The sequence below is a fragment of the Centruroides sculpturatus genome, unplaced genomic scaffold, assembly GCF_000671375.1.
Source record: "Centruroides sculpturatus isolate CEXI.00-Female unplaced genomic scaffold, Cexi_2.0 scaffold374, whole genome shotgun sequence".
Classification (NCBI taxonomy): domain Eukaryota; kingdom Metazoa; phylum Arthropoda; class Arachnida; order Scorpiones; family Buthidae; genus Centruroides; species Centruroides sculpturatus.
In genome coordinates this window covers 636,033-658,788 of record NW_019384513.1, presented here as the reverse complement: position 1 = coordinate 658,788, position 22,756 = coordinate 636,033, and the positions used below count along the sequence as shown (strand labels likewise).

The following is a 22,756-nucleotide window of genomic DNA, read 5'->3' as shown; positions in this document are numbered from 1 at the left end:
TTCATTGGGGACCTCGTCACCAGACTTTCTGTTGCTGCTACAACCGTTTGAGAAATACCTGCCATCTTTGAAAATGTAACCACCAGTGCTGCATGCATATATTACTGTTAGTTGTCGCTCCTTTAATTAAGCATTTATTGTAAAATGAGGTAAATTAAATAAAACTTTCCTTTCATTTTCTGAGCAATCTCTGTGTTAATCCCTACATGCTTCAGTTGTGGATATACAGTAGGTGATTGGTTAACGAACACTTTTGCAAAAGATTTTTATGATCAGACAACGAACCCATGTTCAGATAACGAACACTTCACTGAACAAACACAAGAAGAAGCGACATAAAATAACGAATACCAATTGGTCTTCCTTTGTCTTCAGGCAACAATTTGAAACTTTTCAGAGCGCAGGAGACATCGACATCAATGTTCAACCCAGTATATACTGATCGGATAGTATTCCCCTGAACTTTGAAACTCTCCCTTGTAATTCCAGCCTTTTATATTTCTGACAGAAACAATTCTTTTATGTTTTCTTCAGAAAAAGTGGATTTATGCTGATATCTGCTATTAAAGATCTTTTGAAGTGGGAGGATGTCAGAACAACGGTCTTAAAATGGCATCCAAACCAAGTTGAGGTTAATAGTTCTAGGGATCTCTACAATTACAATGCTATTAATTACTTCTGAAAAATCATGAAGACAGAAAAGCAATCGACATTGGACAGATTCTTTAACCCCCACAAAGGGAAAAAACATGACTAATAAAAATGCAAGACCATGTATATATGTATTTTTATTATTACATATGAATAAACATAGTAAGAAAGTATATATTTTTTATTTTTTTTGGGGTCTCCAGAACGAATTAATCAAATTCCCATAAAAACTTATGGTAAATCGATAATCGGTTAACGAACAATTCGGATAATGAACAAAGTCTGGGAACACATTATGTTCGTTAACTGATCACCCACTGTATTTAATCAAACTACCAACTATTGATTTTGACCAACTGCTGACCATAAAATTATACAAAAAAATAAATTAAAATGAATTCCTTATTAAGTAAGCATCTTTTCAGTTAAAAATATCCAAATATTTAGAAATTTTTGTTTTTAAATTAATATGCTAAATCCATTTTAGTTTGTTATCTATCTATTCAAAGATTCTATCTTTATGCTCCAAAATATTTTTTGAAAATTCCAATTAAATAATGAAAATTTTGTTTATAATTGATATTTAATAATCAGAAAACAAAACATTTATTATAATTTATAATATAAATCACAATTTTTACATATATTTAATTTAACTGATGAAAATAATTTATGTTAGTGACATATTGTTTAAAACAGAAAAAATAAAGTATAATAATCATATTTTTAAAGTATTTTTAACAATTAAACATGTCACTAATGTAAAAACTAAATAGAATGAATTCTTGTGGCATATTCATATGTGATAAAACACTTTGATTTTATATGTTGTTTATATAATGTTTATACATAAGTAACAAATTAACCAGTAATTCCAAATATTCTAGATAAAAAAATTAAGAAAACTTTGAAAATTTAAGAGAATCAAAGCTCTGGAAAAAGAAATAATAGTAAAATATTAGATCACTCTTTGGGCCTGTCCATAAATTACATAGTGCAGATATGGTAGGTGGGTATGCAAGCAATCATTGCAATGCAAAGGAGTGGGGGTATTTACAAACATTATATAATGCTAGGATCTTCAGTAACAGAATGATTCATTTTTGTTTCTGAAGTGTTATGTAGCAAACTGTACTATTTATTTCACTGTTTTATATATATAGCAGGGGTGGCCAACCTGCGGCTCGCGAGCCACATGCGGCTCTTTGAAGGATTATTTGTGGCTCTCGATAAATGTACCTGAGTTCCCTTTTCATTTTTGTGTTATTATATTTTAAAAAATTATTATCGTTCCGTATGTGTTTCAAAATGTCTTTTAAANATCTGGATGTGAACAGTTTAAGCAAGTGCCTCTATGCAAACTACAACTTTTGTTTTTAGCTCTTATAACAAGGACCACTCTAATATACAGAGTGTATCAGAATGACGTTTTAAAAATTTGGGGGATTGTAGAGGATGAAATTCTGAACGTTTTGATATAAGGAACCTATAGCCGGAAATGTGATGTAAAGTTTCTACAGCACTTTGCACGTTCTATGCCAGGGGTGGCCAACCTGCGGCTGGCGAGCCACATGCGGCTCTTTGAAGGATTATTTGTGGCTCTTGATAAATGTACCCGAGTTCCCTTTTCATTTTTGTGTTATTATATTTTAAAAAATTATTATCGTTCCGTATGTGTTTCAAAATGTCTTTTAAATTACTAACAACAAATATGAAAGACTAAGTGCAACGTTGTAACAAATTTCATTTCCGTCCAAGTTAAGAATGACATGACTCATCGAAAACTGCGCGAACGAACATAAACAGTGGCGTAATCGTCCGTTATCGACCGACTCCAGACCGATTTTGAATTTGTAAACTGTCATTGCAACGGACAGTTGACATTGTGCTCTGGAGGAAACAATTTGTATCACTCTTGCTACGGATATAATTTGTAATCTGGAATTTTTTGCATACCTTTTTAATGCGTATTTAATTGTGGCTCGCGAAAAATTTCAAATTTTGAAAAATGGCTCGGTCTACCAAGGAGCTTGGCCACCCTGGATATATAGATTTAATTTAAAAAATAACAATGTTTTGAACCTCAAGCTATATATTACTTCTTAATACATTTAAGTGATTGATCAAGGATATATGTTACATAATTTTGCAAGTGGGTGTATGTGGAGGGTGATGGGACAGTTTATGAATGATTTCTGAATGGATACAAAGATTGCATAGTAGTGCTTCAGACTAAGTTGATTGATCAATCCAATTAATAACAGTATCAATTCTTCAGAAGATTTATTGATGAAATATTGTTTATTATAAACTTTAAAAGTGTCATATTAAATAAATAATGTTTAATTAACAAGACTAAATAGTTAAAACTCAGACATTCATTTGATTAAACACCTGAAAATATTTTAAAAAAAAATGAAATACTATATAATTAAACTTCAAAATATACTTTATATTAAGAGGTAATTTTAAAAATATCTATTCTTTTTTAGTCTACAAAGCATCAAAGGTGTACATACAATAAAAATAAAAATTATAAAAACAAATTAAATTTATCACTATGTATATCACTTTCCTTAATCTATGAAAATTTGAATATATGATGAATTTAAATTAGAAATAAAACTTAATAAACTAGAAAAATATTTATTTGGTTGTAATAAAGGTTATTTTTCAGTTGTCCCTCAAGGTTAGTAGAACTTTTAATTAATTGATTTTTTGCTGCTCAGTTTTCAGCCATCACAAAAATAAATATAAAATGAATAAATTTCCTAACTTGTTAATTGTTTAACAATTTCCTTCTTTATTGACTCCTTATAGCAGACCTATTCCTTTCAGACATATTCATTCGTTAATTTAAGAGGAAATTATAGCCACAATTTTTTCTTAATGTCCTATACAATATATTATTATTATTATTGATAATTATATTTCTAACAGTTATATGAAAATATGTAAAAACATTAAAAGTTGAAATGCAGAAAATATGTTATAATTTATAAAAAAGAATTAACATTTTTTTAAAGAAACAAAAACCATTATTTGAAATATTTTCCTTTACATTTTCTTCTAGAAATGAAGTACTGTAATATATATTGTTTAACTTCTTCTTATTTATATGTAGAATATATAAAATATCAATGTTATAAGAACAATAAATAATTTAATGAATAATAAAGCATTCATAGCAATTTTTCCTATAAAGTCAGCAGACAAAATATAAATTTATTATTATTTAAACTGATAAACATATTTCAAAATTTTATTTAAAAGAACTATATATTATGTAAACTTTTCTCCAATATATTATCTATTTTCATAACATAAATATTCAATTAAAAAAGTTATTAAACTGCAAAGAATTTTGTAAGGTATATACAGTAATGTATATACAGTTGGCTGATAGTAAAGAATGTATTAATATATATTCTAATATATTCTTTCCTAACATTAAATGATGTTTGCAATGCAAAAATATTAAAAAGCACGTATGCTTAAATTATTGATGGTGGAATATTTACAGTTCAACTAAACAAGTTATTATCAACATCATAATCATATTTCATCCTGTAATATAATTGGTGGAGTAAAACACACATTGTCAATCACGTGCAGTGACGAGGGAAATAAATGTAGGTTAACAACGACCATTATAACTAACAGGTTGCAACTTAACGAGTGCAGTAGACAAGTAGAACTCGACAGAGTATCTTACACAACCTAAACAGGTAAATATTTTTTCTGTTCGTATACATAAAGATAACACATGTATCTAGGTGTAATGCGCTTGTTATGATCGCGAAGTGTTTAAAACGAACTGACAATTATTCCGTCTTACCTGTCGAATTTGATGTTTATAAAATTCTTGTTTTGATTTTGGTAACCGTCTGCATTGCTTTAGTAGGAACTTATACAGAGAAACTGGCGTTTGTATATTTCGCGCCGCGGCCATCTTGGATTTTATTTATCGCTAATGAAATCTGACTTGATTTTTTTAATCGTTAATTACTTTTTCTTCAAAAGCTAAATTAAGCTTTCGAGGGAAAATAATTATATAAAAATTATAATGTATGTATATATAATTATTATAATCATATATATATATATTCGACCGCAGCTAGCTATGAGGAAAATGATTAGAAAATAAAAATGAATGCCAGTTTCGAATTATTTAATATTTTTTCTGGGGAAGAATTTTGCTTACTTAAAATGTTATGTAATGAATAACGAAAATTCGTTATAATTTTGATATTGCATGCATTCTGTTGGACAAAAACGCAAATCACAATTTTATTTGATATTTAGATAAAGTACGACACCATTTTGCTAAAATCCAACCTTATGAAATCATTGCGGTATTTGCAAATCCTCGGTTTTCATTTAAAATTTGGGTCGATCTTTTCATTTTCATCCATAATTCTATTTTAAATGTATAAATGACTAAACATTCGCAAAAATAAGTTTACATTTTAAAAGTAAAACATTATTGTAATCAAGAGAATGCTTTTGTTATTAAAGTAAAATGGAGTAAATTGAACCACAGGAAATAAGAAAATATTATTATTAAATTCTTAAATAAACAACGATATTTGTAGTTTATATTTAGACGGATTATATAGAACTTGGGAAAAAATACATAGATCTTTAGACAACTTGTAAAGTACCTCAGACGAAACTGGAAGAAGATCGACATTTTAATCGAAATTTTAAGGATTAAAAATTTTAAATAGAATATACTAATCGGGTTTTTTTTTTCTTTCTTCAATTAAAGATGTTTAAATTTAATCTATATGTTTAAAATGTTAGCGAAGTTAACTGACTGTTTGAAGAGAATTCTTTATATAGAATGCCCATATTCCTATATGTTAGAGATCAATATTTATTTCATGATTAGCGCTAACCGTTTCAATAAATGCTCTCCCATTTTGGTTTTAATTAATATGGTAATTTCAAATATTTAATATCAGATGAATTTTCATTTTAAAGATATCAATAAATAGCGTAACTCATAAAAAACTTCTCTAAATAATTAAATTTTTATTTAAGAAAAAAATAAAAATTTATATCAATATGATAGACTTGAAGTTTATCAGTTCAGCATAAAGGTGTATCGAGTTTCGTCTAAGTTCGATCAAACAGATAATAAAAAGAGACTTAGACCCTATTTTAATTGTTATTATGATAGAATACCGATAAAAATGTTAAAACTGATATAAACAAATCTAACATATCAAAAATTATTTTTATAAATATCTCAGCAACAAACGTGTATTCGCAATAGCGAAAACACGTTGTTGCTGAGCCCAATTTATTTTTGTAAAGTATAATACAGTATATATATACTACTCATATGTTCTTTTCATAATCATAACAACGCTAATTATTTTCTCAAAAGTAATTTTTAGATCTGAAAATCGTACGCCAATCATAGCAGATATTTATTCAGATTTAATCGAGAAATTTATGACTATAAAATAAAGGAAAACAATGATTTAGAATTTTAGACAGTTGAATTTTACTCAATGCAGGTTTTCAGTTAAATTTTTTCTGGACTAGTTTAATTATATTTGAGCTAGAATATTTTAATTTAAAACGATAGGGCAGACTTATTGGTCATTTCGAATTTAAGCCTCTTTAATAAAGAGTTCTATGAAAGCTATTCTGGAAATATTGCATGGCAGTATTAATACAAATTTCTGTTATCAGTAGGTAGCAAAAATTCCCGCAGATTTTTCTATTATGGCCAATAACTATAAAAATTTTGAATTTTCTTAAAACAAGGTACATTTTGGATTAAACGATTGGCGTTTGTAATTTCTAGTTGTAGAAAGGCAATTAAAAAAAGTAATAATTCCTCGGTAAGTATAATGTTTCCCGATTTAATCTGTTGTCATAGAATTTTTAAAATAAAAATTTACTTAAGTGGTCAATAACTGTGCCGTTTATCCTAATTATAATTACTTTTAACCATTGGCATATCGTGTAACGAAAATCTAACTGCTTCTAACGTGGAGGCTGGGGCCTCTGAGCGTAAGAAATCCAAAGTAGAAATAATTATAAATGGAATTTAAATTATTATATAAATTTTAAGTGGAACATTCAAGGAATTCTGAAATTCGTTAACATGCAAGACTTAAAGATATGTTAATTTGAATCTGCTCTTAGGACAATTCTTTTGGTTTTCATTCATTTGGTAATGTGGATATGAATTACAGTCGACCCCCTTATAACACTGTTGATAATTCCGTTTTATATGGATTCCATGTTGTACGAGTCACTTAGATTTTACAAATACGTGAGCCGATCACAGCCCGACACACGTATTTGTAAAATCTAAGTGACTTGTACAACATGGAATTCATATAAAACGGAATTATCAACAGTATTATGGGGGGTCGACTGTACTAAATCAGCGTTAATATTAAGAATGTTGAAATAGTAATTTTAGAAATATAAATAAATTTTCGAATATCGAAGTTACTTCCTTTTACAAAATTTATCTGATTGGATAAGTGCCATTTATGCTACAGGATAAAATATATATTTTCTTTTTTTTTTCATTTTTCTCTTTCCGCCATTTGGGCATTAATTAAAAGAAAATGCCGTAACAGCTTTTCATATGCCAGTGAAAATTTTAAATTTGGCCTCGCTTTTTGGAAAAAATAAAACAAAAATTAACTGACCATTGTAAGTTTAATCAAAAATGCTACAGAATCGGCTCCACAGCAGCAAAAGTCAAAATTTGAAATGAAAATTTTGGCTCTGTGCCTCTGCACCTGTTGCACATGGCGTGTTGAACAGCAATGAGAACCGGTTGTTATAATTTTTAAGATTTAGCGAGCCGATTATTAAAATTTTTGATGAATGGATAGATAAAGCGTTTTGCATATTAAAAGCTACAATTTCTATGTTTTTAAAACAATTACCAAACGATCACACATAATACTTTTATATTTCATTACGAAATTAAATTTAGGAAACTTTTCTTAATCTTTTCCTCTTAAATGAATAAAAAGTGTTCGAAAATATAGTAAACTTATACTGGTATTTATTTTTAAATGACTGTTTTTTTGTTGAATTACTTGATTTATTAGATGAATTCGCTTGACCTTGTGAAAAATTAACTTCACCGTGAATGGAAGGTGAAAAAAATATGATTAAATAATGTTTTGAAGTTCAAAATAAATATAAATGATTCCAGAGATTTCGTAGATAACAGTAGTCTATACAAGGAAAAATTGCATCAGTTCCTGAAACAATAGAAAAAGCTAGAAAAAATACTTAATTTCATAGCAATTCGTAGCGCAGAAGCATTTTTTTTATTAATTTATTCGTCAATTATTGTTTTTGTTATTTTTATGTAATTTATTTGGGGTTTAAATATTAATTAGGGGACAGGAAATCTATTGCCGTAAGACTTTTCCTGATGTGATTGTAATAAATAAATAAAATAAAAATAAATAAATATTGGCATCGTCGATTTTTGTTTTGAAGTTGCTTCGAATTTCCTAGAAATGGGTAAAACAGAAACAGTACTTTTTATATAAAAGAAACGCTTAAAAATTTATATTTTCAAAATAAATTTTCGGATGAAATTTATCAGCAAAAAAATATGACAAAGAATTAAATAAAATGACATTCAGAAACTTGGCAAGAATGTTCGGAAAAATTTTTCAACAAACTGAAATATTTCCGAATTTAATAGTACAATATAAATCAACAAAGAAATTTTTATGCGTTCTGACAAATTTTTCGATTTGATCTATTGCAAGTATAGATATAGCAATGATACAGTATATAAGTGATAGTAAATAAATACGAAATGAAGTGCCACAAATGGAAGTGAACTCTGTTTAATGTAATTTTGAGTTCAAGAAATTTTTAGTTTATAAATATTTTAAAGACAGATGTATCTCGTCTCATTAAAAATTGAATGTTCTCTAACTAGAGACAAACATACTCGATCATAAAAATATTTCCGAAAATTATATGAATACGAAGGATTTCATCAGATTACATTAGATCAGTCATGAACACCGCAGACCTCGAGATCCTAGTATGTGGCTTCTCGGGCATTGGCAAAATTTATTTTCTTGTTTTCTGTCTTGCGCTGTCATGCAATTCTAATTAAGCTGATATTCGTGACGAAGAACGTTAAAAATTGCCAATAAAAAGATGAGAATAAACTACACATTAATAATTTGCATAATGTAGCCTATATCATTATAATATTATTTTAGTATCTTAATTCACTCTACAGGCTTAAAGGCCGCAACTCTTAAGAAAAAATGCCACGAGGCTCGCTAGAAGAAGTTCACTCGCGGATCATATACAGAAAAGCTTGCTCATCACTAGACTAAATACACCAAAGCTTTTTCACTATGGTTAATAAGTCCTAGTCGCCATGAATATATTTTTATAGCCGCAAGTCATTAAATTATCATAAGGACATCTCAAGATTTGTTTATCCGTAGAAATCTGTATATCGATTCTAATACAATGTCGAGTATATGTCACTATATCGGTGGGTTGTAGAGAATATAAAAATATAAGAAAAATGACAATCTGTCTAAAATAAAGCTTTTATCTCAAATCCGCCAAAAAATTTGTCAGAGAAATTTAATAGTAAAATAAACGGTATAAAATGTATAAGCGAATTGAATTATTAGGTTATAGAATAAATCTTACTATCCATAATTACTAAGAAAAAATATCTCTAATTTAATTAAATATCTTGTTAGTTTTTAAACATTTTGCAATAGTTGAATAGTTAATTCCATATGAATGAATATATATAGGCCTATTTAAATAAAAGTAAGTCAAGTTTAAATGATGTTAAGAATGTTTAAGGTTAGTACTTTAAGATATTTTTAAAATAAGTAGATATGGTGATTGGAATTAATGATGAAATTTATCCTTCACACAAATTTAAATAGATGTTTTTATTATTGCGATAAAAAGTTCGGTTTAAAGCTATTATAATTCTATAATTCATATATTAATTTATGATTTTTTGAGTTTTAAATCTAATGCGATTATTAAATCGAAATACAAATTAAATTAAAATTTAAGTGTTTTATAAAAAGTTTTTAATAAACAAATTTTATGTTAAAAAATTTACCTATTTTAAGCATGTTTTGGATAACATTGACATTATTAAAATAACTTCAAATAATAATGACAAAACGAAAATATATTATGAAAACATATTTTTACAAAAATAAATAAGTATAAAAGTAGGACAAATTATATTTTTTAAAACGAAATCTCATAACTTATAGCTTTACAAAGTTACAAAGGAAAATATTTTAAAAAATTAATAAATAAATGCACATTTTTCATATAAGTCTGTATCTTTTAAAATCTGAATTTTTTATTATGAATTTAACAGCTAAACTAAGAAATTTGATTTATATTGTTTCTTATTCTATTTTATTCACTGTTTAAGTTATTCCAAATTGACAATTAAGATCTCCAGAATTTATTATAAACTTTTAATTAACAAATGATTTTAGTTTTGAGATTATAAATGGATGTATTAATATTTAACCTGAATAATTTTATTAATAAAAAGTAACTTTTCTGATTTTTTTTAAATTTTAATTTGTATTGTTTACTTCATCTCATATATACATTGAATAATTTTGTATTGTGATGAATATATTTTGAAGTTGTTTACTTAATTACATTTATTTCAATAATATTTATTTATTTTTGATTTGTGTACTTTGTTGTACATTTGTCAATTATAGAGTTGATTATTATTTTGAAAATGTTAAAACTGTATTGGTTTATTTAAGAAATGTGTATAATATTAAAAATAAATAAGTTGCTTTTAAGTATATGAATGTGGCCAGCTAGGCTTGATATGAATTTACCAAGAATTGGAAGTAAGAAAATACATTTGTATTAGTAAATTAATGACTACAAATTGTTTATTTTAATCATTTTTTTAAATTGAAGTAAATTTATAACTATAAAATCTATACTTTAAAATAATACTTTGATCATTTTTCTCTTTTATATGTGATTTAACATATAAATTTTTTTTCTTTCTGAGATACGCCAGGTATCTCAAAGAATAAAAACGATATTGTTACACTATTAAATGACAATTTTCATTGACGTCTAAGAGGCATTTAATAGAATTTATGGAAGAAATAAATATGCTAGTATTCATAATATCGAAAAAAAAAAAAAATGAACGCCTTCGATTACTTGCAATTTATTCCATATTGCTCAAACATATTAAAATTTTGTTTTATGTTTTTAAAAAAAAATTAAAATATTTGCGTAATACCAGTTTAATATGATTCGTTTCATTGTCTGAAATTTATGTTAGGAAACAAGGAAAACTTACAAGTAAAACAGAAAATTATTAGGCCAATTTTCACTCATAATTTTTAAATGAGTTAGCAAATTTTAAAACTTTCCTCAAATTCAGCCTATTACATTTATATAAAATTTAGGTTTTAAAAAGAAATGTTTGAAGAAAAGAAGCTTAAGTTCTAATTCAAAAGTAGTTCAGGGAAAGTTTTTTTTCCCCTTTCTTTTTTGAACGATTAAATTTCAAAATGTCATACCTTGACTCGTACGCCGAAGGTTATTCAGTAAATGGGTAAAAAGGATTTTGGAGTAATAGTATAATGGTTTTTATATGTGCCATTTATGCTTAATGGTGGTCGAAGTTAACTAAAAAAATAAATGAAAAAACTATAGCTTTGGTTTTAAGATTATTTATATTTATTAAACACGTAAAGAATTTAATGCTTTTCCTTATTTGAAAGACTTAAGTAAAATCTAAGTTTTCATAACTAGTAGTTATGAATTGAATTTTAAAATTAAAACAAACTTCCTTAATAAATAAGACTGTCAAATTATTAAAACTTAAAAATTATATTTCAAAATCAATCAAATAATTTTTTAAAATGTTTATGTAAACTTTAAAGTACTGTTGTTTTTCTTTTGTATTAAATATAATATTTATAAATTTTATGGGGGAGAAAATAGATAAATATTAAATACAGTACAATAAAAAAATGATAAACAGCAATGTAAGATTTGATAAGAAATATATAGTTTTTAAAATAAACTCTAAAGAATTTTATCAAAATGTTTGTTACATTGAATTATTAAATACAGACATTTTTTAATTATATAAAAAATAAAAAAACGAAATAAAATAAATATTTCGATTAAAAGTAGGCAATATTTCCTAGTTTTCTGTAAGCACATAGTTAGCCTTGGCCCAAAGTATAGAAATTATTTCAGAACAAGGAAATTTCAATGAAAAGGTAAATGCTAGTAATAATGTTGAATTTTTTTTATTATTTTCTGGTTTTGTAATAGTTGGCTCAATGGTCTGTTTTTTCAAACAAACATATTTACAAATGAATAAATATATGTATTTGAATAAACATTCGTAAAAAATGAACATTTATTGATTTTCATTTATTATAGAAAAGTGTACTTTATTAGAAACCAATAATATGCTGTGACGTAGAATAAATATGACAAGTACTGTACATTTTTGAAAACGTTAGCGTATTATTTTCTGCATCTTAATTTATACTTTTATTTTAAATACTGTTCGGAAACATTTAAAATATATATTCTGCATTAAGATTATTTTAAAAATTTTACTACTATATAAAATAATTTTAAAATACAATCTATAATAAACAATCGTTCTGATACAGCACTTATTAGACAGCAAAATGGCGAAGGCAGTAATGTCGTCAGCCTGCCATTCTGGGGATCTTGATTCGAGTCAGAAATTCCAGGAATTTTTTTTTTTTAAATACAACAAGGATAAACAAAAGCACTGCCAGCTCGCGATCTGATTGGTTAAAACTTATCACTACTAAAGTGTGTGGTCTACATCAGTGGTCCTCAACCCCCGGACCGTGGACCGGTACCGGTCCGTGGATCAAATGGTACCGGGCCGCCCATGGAACATTAAATTATTTCCATTTTATTTACTATGGTGTATTTCCTCGGATTTGTGCGACTTTTAATGGACGACGGAACAACAGAATAAACTGGACATAAGAAACACACTTCGGGTGTCATTGTCTCCTATTACCCCCAGAGGGAAACGTCTCGTTGCAATGAAACAAGCTCAGAGTTCTCGTTGATTTAGCGTTCTAGTGAGTTAAAATGTTAAATCACATTATATTCATTTTTTGGTGTAACTGTATTTTATTTTGAAGGCATGTTTAAATACAATTAAATTAAAATTAATAAATTAAGTCAATCTAAAATATAAACAATCAACGTCCCACCCTCAGTGGGCCGCGGTAAAATTATCAAAATTTGACCGGTCCGCGGCGATAAAAAAGTTGGGGACCGCTGGTCTACATCAACTATCCGATTTCTATCGTTTTTAGTTTTAGACTGGTGTCATTGCTCGTGTGAAACGAGATGATTATCGTTAGCGCAGAGTCTTAAGATATGTTAGCGTATAGTAGTATGCATCGATATTTTATGCTTAAATTTATATATATGACTGGTTATTATCATATTTTCATTGTTTTTTATTTTATTCTGGTTTTGGAAATGCTTTGTGTAGTCACTACATACAAATCGTTTTTCTCTAGAAAGGGAAATAAAATTTCACAAAAGTACAGCGGCGGATCATCACACAGCGGTGCTTGGGGCAAAAGTTAGCAGCTTGAGAAAATGGTACATTCTGCGAATCTCAGGCACAAATATCATCATCAAGACAATTTGTAAACGGCATAATAAAAATTTTTTACTACTTAATAACTGACAAAATTTCTTTTTCAACAGTGAAAAAAATATCTTAAGTAATAGTATTTAAAATCCTTTGTGCGTTTACGTAGGCCTACTTATTATTCAGTCAAATAAGCGCAGTTGATCTCTTGCAAGCTGCAAATTGTGTGAGCGAATGAAAAAGTTCTTAACTGTTTGCGTTTTGTGTGGTTGGTGTTTTTAGTGCCTTTTTTTTGTAAAGGAAACGTTATAAAGTAAGCATTTATATACTGTATTATATCGCTGTTTATGTTACATACTATTAGCACTGATTTATTGGGGTCACTTGTTATTACAATCAATAGCAAGGACCCATTCAAAACAGTAAAATCCACTGCATTTTAGTCGATTATTAGAATCATACCATCGAATATTAAAATTGATTGGTCAGTATTTTACTTTCTCAGGTGTTATATATCCATGGTGCGCAAACTTTTTTCGACTGCGACCCCTTTTGTAGAGAGAGAATTTTTGGCGACCCCTAGAGATAAATGTTCACAAATACGATGTATATTTCGCACATTTCTTTCGTTTCATCGAATAAAAATATCATCATATCTGACTCATATTAATTTTATTTATAATTTTAAGAAAATACTTTTTGTATAACATAAAAATCAGTAAATTGCCCTTTAATGAGATGTATGTGGCTGCAAGTATCTAATTATCTCATCGATGTTTGGATGTATGTTGCTAATTGCAATTCGCATATCATCTTCAAGGTTTAAACGCGAGCGGTATTTAGTTTTTATTGAAACTAGTTTGCTAAATCCAGTTTCACATAAATACTTTGATGCAAATTGTATTAAAACCCTGATGGCATTCTTGCATAAAACGGGATATTGCTTTTCCACGGATAGACAAAATTTTTGGCAAGGCTGAGTCTTAAATTGATTTCGAAGAGTATAATCACTAATTAAATCTATCAATTGCTCTTTCTCACTAATTTGAAGAGTTGAACTACATATGTCGTAGGAAAATGGATCACGAATCCAACCAAGATCGTTTTCAGGAAAATCCTTGAATCTTCTACATGAAATTGCAATTAAACAGTAAGTGACAGCGCTTCACTCTTTATATGTACACTATATGGTATGCAGCATGCAGGCATAATGCATTTCATAAAAATTTGGCGACCCCCAAAAAACTTCTGGCGACCCCTAGTTTGCGCACCACTGTTATATATAACGCCCGGGGAAGTATGGCGATTGGTGAAAAAAAAGGAAAAAAAAAAACGGACCCTCTCCAAGATTTTTAAATTTTTGACTCGGGCCCTTCAAACGTCGAGAAATACAGAAAAACCTCCAACTTTTCTTCATGTATGGATGTTTGTATGTGGGAGTACGATTTTGTTCACCCAATTTGAAGCTTAATAACTGTGGCTTTTGTTGAATATTTCTGAAATTTTGCAGGTATGTCTGTAAACTAGGATTATTGATGCTATTAAATTTTGGTGGTTGATGATCAAGGGGATGGGGAAACAGACATGATCATGTCATATCTCGAGTGGTGTCGGACTTAAATTTTACTTATTAGCATTTACAATTTTTTTTAATATAAAACTCTTGTCTACCTCAAAATTAAGCTTTTCGTCATTTTATAATAATATACATTTTTTAAAAATAAAACCTCATAACAGATGGCGCCACACACAATTTTGAAACGTTTGCAGGGAAAGTTATGCAGCTCGTTTTTGGATTTTTTAAAATAAAGTTATAAATTGATTCGATAGCATTATTTAGCATTTAGAACAAGGAACCTCAAAACTAGGTTGCACTAAGTGCCTAATCCGCAATTGCATAAGAAATGGTAATAAAAAAATTTTTTCGTTAAAAAGTAAGGATCCAAAAACCATAACAGAATATACAGTACTTAGCGCACAAATTTTATTTTAGGTGCCGGATATTATATACTTTAAATAAAATAAATGCAACAGATTAATTAAGCAATTACAAATAATTGTATTTGTTAATAATGTAATGATAAGTGAAATTATTCTAAAAGTGACAAGTAGATTCTTGATAGGTTTATATATGAAAAGTTTATACGTTTTTATTTACGCATAAAGAAAAGGATAGCTGATTCACGCATAGTTTATTTTTTACTACTTTTTCCTCTAGAAATTGAAACTCATTAGATAAAATTATATAAGATATTGCCTGTAGGTTTGATTATTATTTGTGAACTAGAATGATAATATTGAAGCTTTATAAATTATTGAGTAAGTTTAAGTAAAATATTAGAGCATAGAGTGCGATGGATTGATTGTAAGAGGAGCAAATAAGTTTATAGAATATGAAATTATTATTGGCATTACGATATTATTATGAAATTATCATCAATAAATCGTACAAAAAATTCATTGCTGTGTTTATTTATAAATGTGTCAATAATTATCAAAGTGGATAGACATTCATTTCTTACGTCATTAAACAATTATGCAAAAATGTATTGGAAAGTAACCTGGTAAAAATAGAGCAAATCATAAGCCATTCTTAGTTATTCGTAAAAGTTAAACTTTTATGTAAATAAGAAATTGAATAATTTTTATATGTTCACAATTAAGCTCTTTACTTTTTTTACAAATTGAATCTCTATTTGCTCACTGATAATTTCATAATAAAGGTTTAGAAATTATTTATAAATTTTAACAGGCAAATAATTGAATAAAGTGAATTCCTCTTACGAACGTATTGAAAGTTCTTAAACGTATATGAAGTGCTTATTTTCGAAATGTCTCTGGTCCAAAATGTTCAAAAAAGATGAATGAATCCGAAGGAATCGATACGGTTTGTCCTTTTATTTCTGCTTTCGTTTTTCCCAAAACGTTTTATAAACCGTAAAAAATTTCTTTCAAATACGAGTTTGAAATCAGAAACGAATCTTGTCCACAACAAGATGGCTGCCATCCTACAGCGAAACTATTCAGTACAAAACATACCTTATTAGTTGTCCTTACATAACTTTTCCGTTATTATTTTTTATTTCAAAATATCACTTTATCTTACAAAATTTGCTTTGAAAACGTTCTTTGTTCCCATCTTTAATTCTAATCGCCCTCTGTCCAAACTAATTTCTTTAATTATTCTGCAATATTGTATGATATTATGAAACTAGGATAGGTGGCCAGCGTTGGTGATAAATAAAATTTCAATCTATACTGTTCATGATAAATTATAAGTTGGAGCGACTTCAGAATCTTAATTATTGTTAATACAGTACTGTACATTAACAGTATTTTGTTGCTATGATAACGGTAAGTCTTAGAAGTAACATTGACAGTAAAGTAAAAGCTAAGTTTTATTAAAATATAAATTTCATATTATCTTTAAAAACTAAATGATTTTTCACTTCATTTTGTTCTCTTCCTTTATCTTCCCCTTTGAATCTGGGAAATGATATTAAATTCTTTACGAATATTATCTATTTTCTTCCATTCTCTTCTGAGATTCCACGCTGCATTCATCTCTTCTGAAGCACTTATCACGCAGTATTAAACATTGGACAATTTCCAATATTGTCTACTTTTATCTCTTATTCTTAATTCGTTTTCTGTTTTAATGAGTCCTTGAGCATTTCGTGGAATACAGTTCAAGTTTTTTTTTTTAATCCAAACAAATCTTTTAAATTTATTGTCTTTTTTAGCGCTATAAATATTATTATTTTTTGTCTAAATATTTAAATTGAAAAGACAAAAGAAAATTAACTTAGCAAATCCAATAGAGTGAAATATACTAGGAGATTATAATTAATGTACAGTACTCCTTATTCATTGCTCTCTAGATACAACCAAATTTAGTATGGCGACTTTTAAGGACAAGAAGACATTTCCGTTAAAAAAAAATTAGTATGAAAACTCGGCACTATGACACTAAAATTTCATTTGTAAAATACATGACTCACATACTTTACAGAGACATTAGCGATGCAAGGGGTACTGTCCAATTTGACCACTGTTCTGAAAGTTTGAAGGCAATGAACAGTGTTTTCAACAGCCGACAGTAAATTGATCATTTGTGATACAGTAATACCCCGAACTTACGCGATAGGTGGGACCGAGCGATAACCGTCTAAGCCGAATTCGCGTAAGTCGGGGTATAATTTCGCAATTTGTGTAAGCTAATAAATGTTCTTGTTAATCTTATCTCGTCTTTTGATTCGTTCACGGTTACAAGAAATCATCACATAGAGTCTCTCGAGTCTCCGTAGATATAACAAACACAGAAATAAATAACACAAAATAAATTGTAGCTATGTGTGGATTCGGCGCGACCGTCCGAACATGTAAGCTGTTTGATTATTATTTGTGAACTAGAATGATAATATTGAAGCTTTATAAATTATTGAGTAAGTTTAAGTAAAATATTAGAGAATAGAGTGCGATGGATTGATTGTAAGAGGAGCAAATAAGTTTATAGAATATGAAATTAATATTGGCATTACGATGTTATTATGAAATTATTTTTTCATTGAACAATAGTGTGGGGGGGAGTAATCGAGAGTTGCGTGGCGCTCAAACAAAAGATGAATCGACGAGATTTGAAAATCGCATAACTCCGGGTTCGCGTAAGTCGAGGTATAACTGTACTTTTGACATGTAGTGTCTTTCAAGGCTACCAGATTTGCAACATGTCCTCGATAAACCACACTTTTTAAGTATCCCCCGTCCAAAATTCACACGGATTAAGATCTAAAGGCCAAAAGAGTGGACACTTTTCTCTGTGTTAAAATTATATTTTGAGACACCATGAAGTGTTGATACTAGACACGGTACTTTTTCACATCCACTTTACTTTTTTTTATGTGCTTTATGGTGTATAAACTAATTGTTCCAAATGCCAATACGCGTTTCGGGATAGTGCCCTCATCTGTTGGCTAACATTATTTATTAGTACTGTACATAATATTAGCAAATCATCACTTTACAAAGGCTTTAATTTTTACACTACCTGATATAAGTTTTCTACAATGGTTTTAAATGTATTGTTGACGTACATAAACCGAACACCACTATGTATTGCAAACCAGTTAAAAATTCCTAAAACTATATAACGCTACATTTTAAAACGATACAACGCCAAATGTTTCCAATAAAAATTTTACATACCTTGGCCCATTTTCCATTTAAAAATTACCTGCAGAGTTCCATTTTTACATACAGTACTGATAATATTGCAAATAACATCGGACAGCAGCCATATACTGCCTAAAACAAGTTTTACACTCTGCGAATCATACCACAAACTGCACTTCCACATTAAATAATTTGCATATGTGCATGTAAACATTTATAGTTTATATATTTATTTCTTCTATTTCACAATAATTTTATTGTTACATTTATTTTAATACTTAAATTTTTATTACGTTTATTATAATTTCAAAGTTTTCTTTAAATTTTCTGCTATGAGTTGTCTACTACTATGTCTACTTTTTCCTCCTATTCTTAAGTATTTGTTTTCTGTTTTAATGAGTCTTTGTGCATTTCGTGGAAAGACAATTCAAGTTTTTTTAAAAATTTAAACATATCTTTAATTTTTAAATTTATTGTCTTTCTTAGCGTCGTAAATATTATCATCATCATATTTCCGATTTAAATATTTAGACAATTGTTATTATTAATTGTCTAAATATTTAAATTGAAAAGACAAAAGAAAATTAACTGAGCAAATCCAATAGAGTGAACATGATGTTCACGATGTAAAATTTTTATATTGTTTTTATCTATATTACAGTTTTGGAGTGTACAGTACAATGCTCATGAAAAACAGCATTGATTCTATTGTATTTTAAATCGGCAATATGTTCTTTTAACCTAAGTTTCATTTTCCTTTTTGTCTCTCCTATGTAAATTTGAGAATTATCCCAGTACATTGGATGGAGTAGGCTATACAGCATTGACTATTTCAATTATATCGTTTTTCTTATTTTCCGATTTTTGATTAATCGCTTGGCTTTTGTAATTTTTTTTTATAAGTAGGGGCTAATTTTATATTAAACCTACCAATTATTGTACATAATTCTTCAAAAAGATCTTGAATGTATGGAAAGGCTATGGATTTTTTATTTCGTTCATTTTCAATTTTATTCTGAATTATTTCTTTCTACCATTTTTCAATTATTTTGTTTGTTATTTAACACTAATTTTTCTTTAGTTCATTTATGTCTGTTTTAATATTGTCCTGTTTGCTTGTTCTATTTTTTATTTTATTATATTCTATGCTAAATATATTTTCTTAATATGTAGTGGAATGTTTGATTTATAATCAATTATCTTTTGTATATTATTCAATTTTCTGTAAGTCCTAAATTCTAATTTATATTTTTTCCTTTCTATTGTAAGATGTAAATAATTAATCTATTCCTAGTTTCGTTTTCTATTTTAAAATGTATATTTTGATTTAACTTATTAATTTTATTCTCTATTTTATCGATATCCGTAACATTATACACTTTTATTTCAGTAAATCAGTTTTCATTCTAATTTTTATTTATTAAAATCACAACTTAACAAAATTTTGATCAAAAAATTGAGTGATTAAATTTTGAGTTTCATTCTTCGTGTCACATACAGAAAAATAGCTAATGATACTAAATGAATGGCAATAGATCATCACATGGTTTACGATTTTAATGTTCATTGGATCAATTTCTGAATGATAAAATACGTCTTTCTCGCTTGTCCAGAGATTTCTGTGTCGTTTATCCAACGACAAAAATTACACAAAAATCGTGTATTTAAAAGTACTGTATTTGTAATATAGATCTGTTTTTTAAATTTTTTTTTAAATTTAAATCCAATGGATTATTCAAATAACAATATTTTATCTATTTTATTTTATGGTAAGGATTGTTCGTGAGTATTTGTATTCAATTCATATGCATATACTTAAATTGAACACACTGATACATAATATACATTAACTAGTGACTAAGTCATACCAATAACAAGGACTGCTTACGATTCTACAACAGCGATCTCGTGGAGCTGTAAGCAGGGAAGGAAATAACAAGGATAAAAATTAAAAATGTGTTTATTTCAAAACCCATTTTCTATGAATATCCGTCATAAATTTAATTTATTATTAATCTGCCATTTTAATTCTCTAAGTTACAGTAAATATTTATAACATAATTTATATATGTATATATAGATTATTAAGAAAAAAATATTGTTTATTTAGATGTCTTCCGTAAATAAAGATATCGTACTGGTGACCGGTTCGAGTGGATTCTTGGGTCAGCATATTGTCAAATTATTACAAGAAAAAGACGATGAAGTCGAAGAGATTAGACTGTTTGATAGTCGCCCTTATAAAAATAATTTAGGTAAATGAAATTAAAGTTTTATTTGAATTGTTTTTTTAATTGTAATTTAATTTCACTACATTTGAATAAAATGAAATCAAAAGCATAAAGAATTTATTATGGAATTAAACTGGTAATTTATTTCGTTCAACGAAAGATAAACCTTTTAAAAGATCAATTTTTCAAATATATTTCCTCAAAAAATTGATGAAAAAAACTTTATGGGTTAATTGTACCTAGATAACCCCCGTTTTTGTGCCTGGACCGCAGTTAATCAGAGACAAAGCTTTTTTTTTCGTATTCTTTATTTTCTATGCATTTCGGGTGCAATATTTTCTTTAATTTGCACCCCTCTTCAGGATTTTTTCTGTTTAAGTTTTAGATCGACATCTGCCCAGTGTTGATATTAAGGGGAAATAACATCAACACTGGGCAGATGTCGATCTAAAACTTAAACAGAAAAAATCCTGAAGAGGGGTGCAAATTAAAGAAAATATTGCACCCGAAATGCATAGAAAATAAAGAATACGAAAAAAAAAGCTTTGTCTCTGATTAACTGCGGTCCAGGCACAAAAACGGGGGTTATCTAGGTACAATTAACCCATAAAGTTTTTTTCATCAATTTTTTGAGGAAATATATTTGAAAAATTGATCTTTTAAAAGTAATATAAAGTAAACCGCACCAGGGATATATACATATCTATTACTTATGAAAGATAAACCTCCTAACACTATAAAGACCTATTGGATTGTAACGGTCAGACCATTCAATAGCAAAGTATTCTGTAGCCACCAAGAACTGAGGAGTACAGAGAAAACCCAGCCGTCAGTAAAGTCACATTGCTGGATGGTCGAGCGTTTAAGACAGGAACCCCCAAAGTGTGGATAGAGACCTGTATAGCACAATAAGGTATTTTCGGGGTCGATTGAAAACGGTTCATAAAAAAATTATTAGTCCAATGGGTTATGTATAGCCTATGACAATTCAGGTGTAAATTATCCCATTGTAAGAACTTCTTTATGGAAACGATGTATCGCTCACTAAATTTATTTATTTAGTTTGTTGTTATTATTAATTTTAACGACAGCCGAGCAGTTAAGATCCACTATGGAAACCAGGGACCGAATTAAGGGCTGTTTCACACTATGACCGACTGGTGCGACTGCAAGTCGTGTTGCCATGGCAACAGCAGACGGCCGACCGACTGGTCGTTCCAGTCGGACAGATTTAAAAAGTTAAATATTTGTAGTCGGGTCGGAGCAGTCGGTGAGCTACAGCCAATGAGAGCTTCGAAACTACAACCAATCAGACTTTGTATATATGAAAACTATGGAATCAATCAAACATAACTTTACATTATATATATTTCTAATTTATTTAAATTTTCCCTTGTACCTTATTTCTTTCATAACTGCTTAAATTTTATATGGGAACATATATGACTTTAATACAGTGGTACCTCGGTATACGTCTGCTTTAGAATCAGTGCTGTGCGATATCTATAATTTTAACATCGATGTTTGCGTAAGCATCGATGCTAAATTTCGATGTCGGATTTCACATCGATGTTTGATCGATGCCCATTGGAACATCGATGTTCAATCAAGATAAACTCAAACAATTTAAAAAAACAACAACAAAACCAGGTTTGTTCGAACAGAAGTTCCTGACGCATGCGCAATGTCATTTTACAATGCGAAGAATAACGTGCATGCCGGTTCTAAATCAGTTACAGTTAGGGACTAGGGACTTGCGTAGGAATAACGTAAGTAACCTAAATTAAGAAAGAACAGGTACAGATAATTTAGCTCTATATGATTCGTGTACGATCGTACATGCAAAAAAAAAAGTCGACAGAGTTTTTTTTACTCTTTCCGCCCTGTGGGCACTAAGAGGGCCTTTTATAGCAGGCCCATTAAGGGTTCGGCCAGGCCCACAATGGGGCGACCGGGTGGTGAGGGACGGGGCCCGACATATCCGAACGGACCAACCCCGAAAAATTCCTGGGGATTCCTTGACCCG

At 28.6% G+C, this 22,756-nt stretch overlaps 1 protein-coding gene across 1 annotated transcript in view; it reads left to right on the top strand.

The window, feature by feature from the left end:
* The first annotated feature begins 4,222 nt into the window (after positions 1-4,222).
* The window catches only part of LOC111622487 (3 beta-hydroxysteroid dehydrogenase/Delta 5-->4-isomerase type 3-like), a 34,225-nt gene continuing 15,691 nt past the window's right edge, over positions 4,223-22,756 (top strand). Inside the window, exons 1-2 of the mRNA XM_023364879.1 lie at positions 4,223-4,379; positions 20,610-20,754. Coding sequence (XP_023220647.1) covers positions 20,610-20,754 — 145 coding nt within the window. The 5' untranslated portion in view covers positions 4,223-4,379. The remainder of the gene's footprint in view (positions 4,380-20,609; positions 20,755-22,756) is intronic.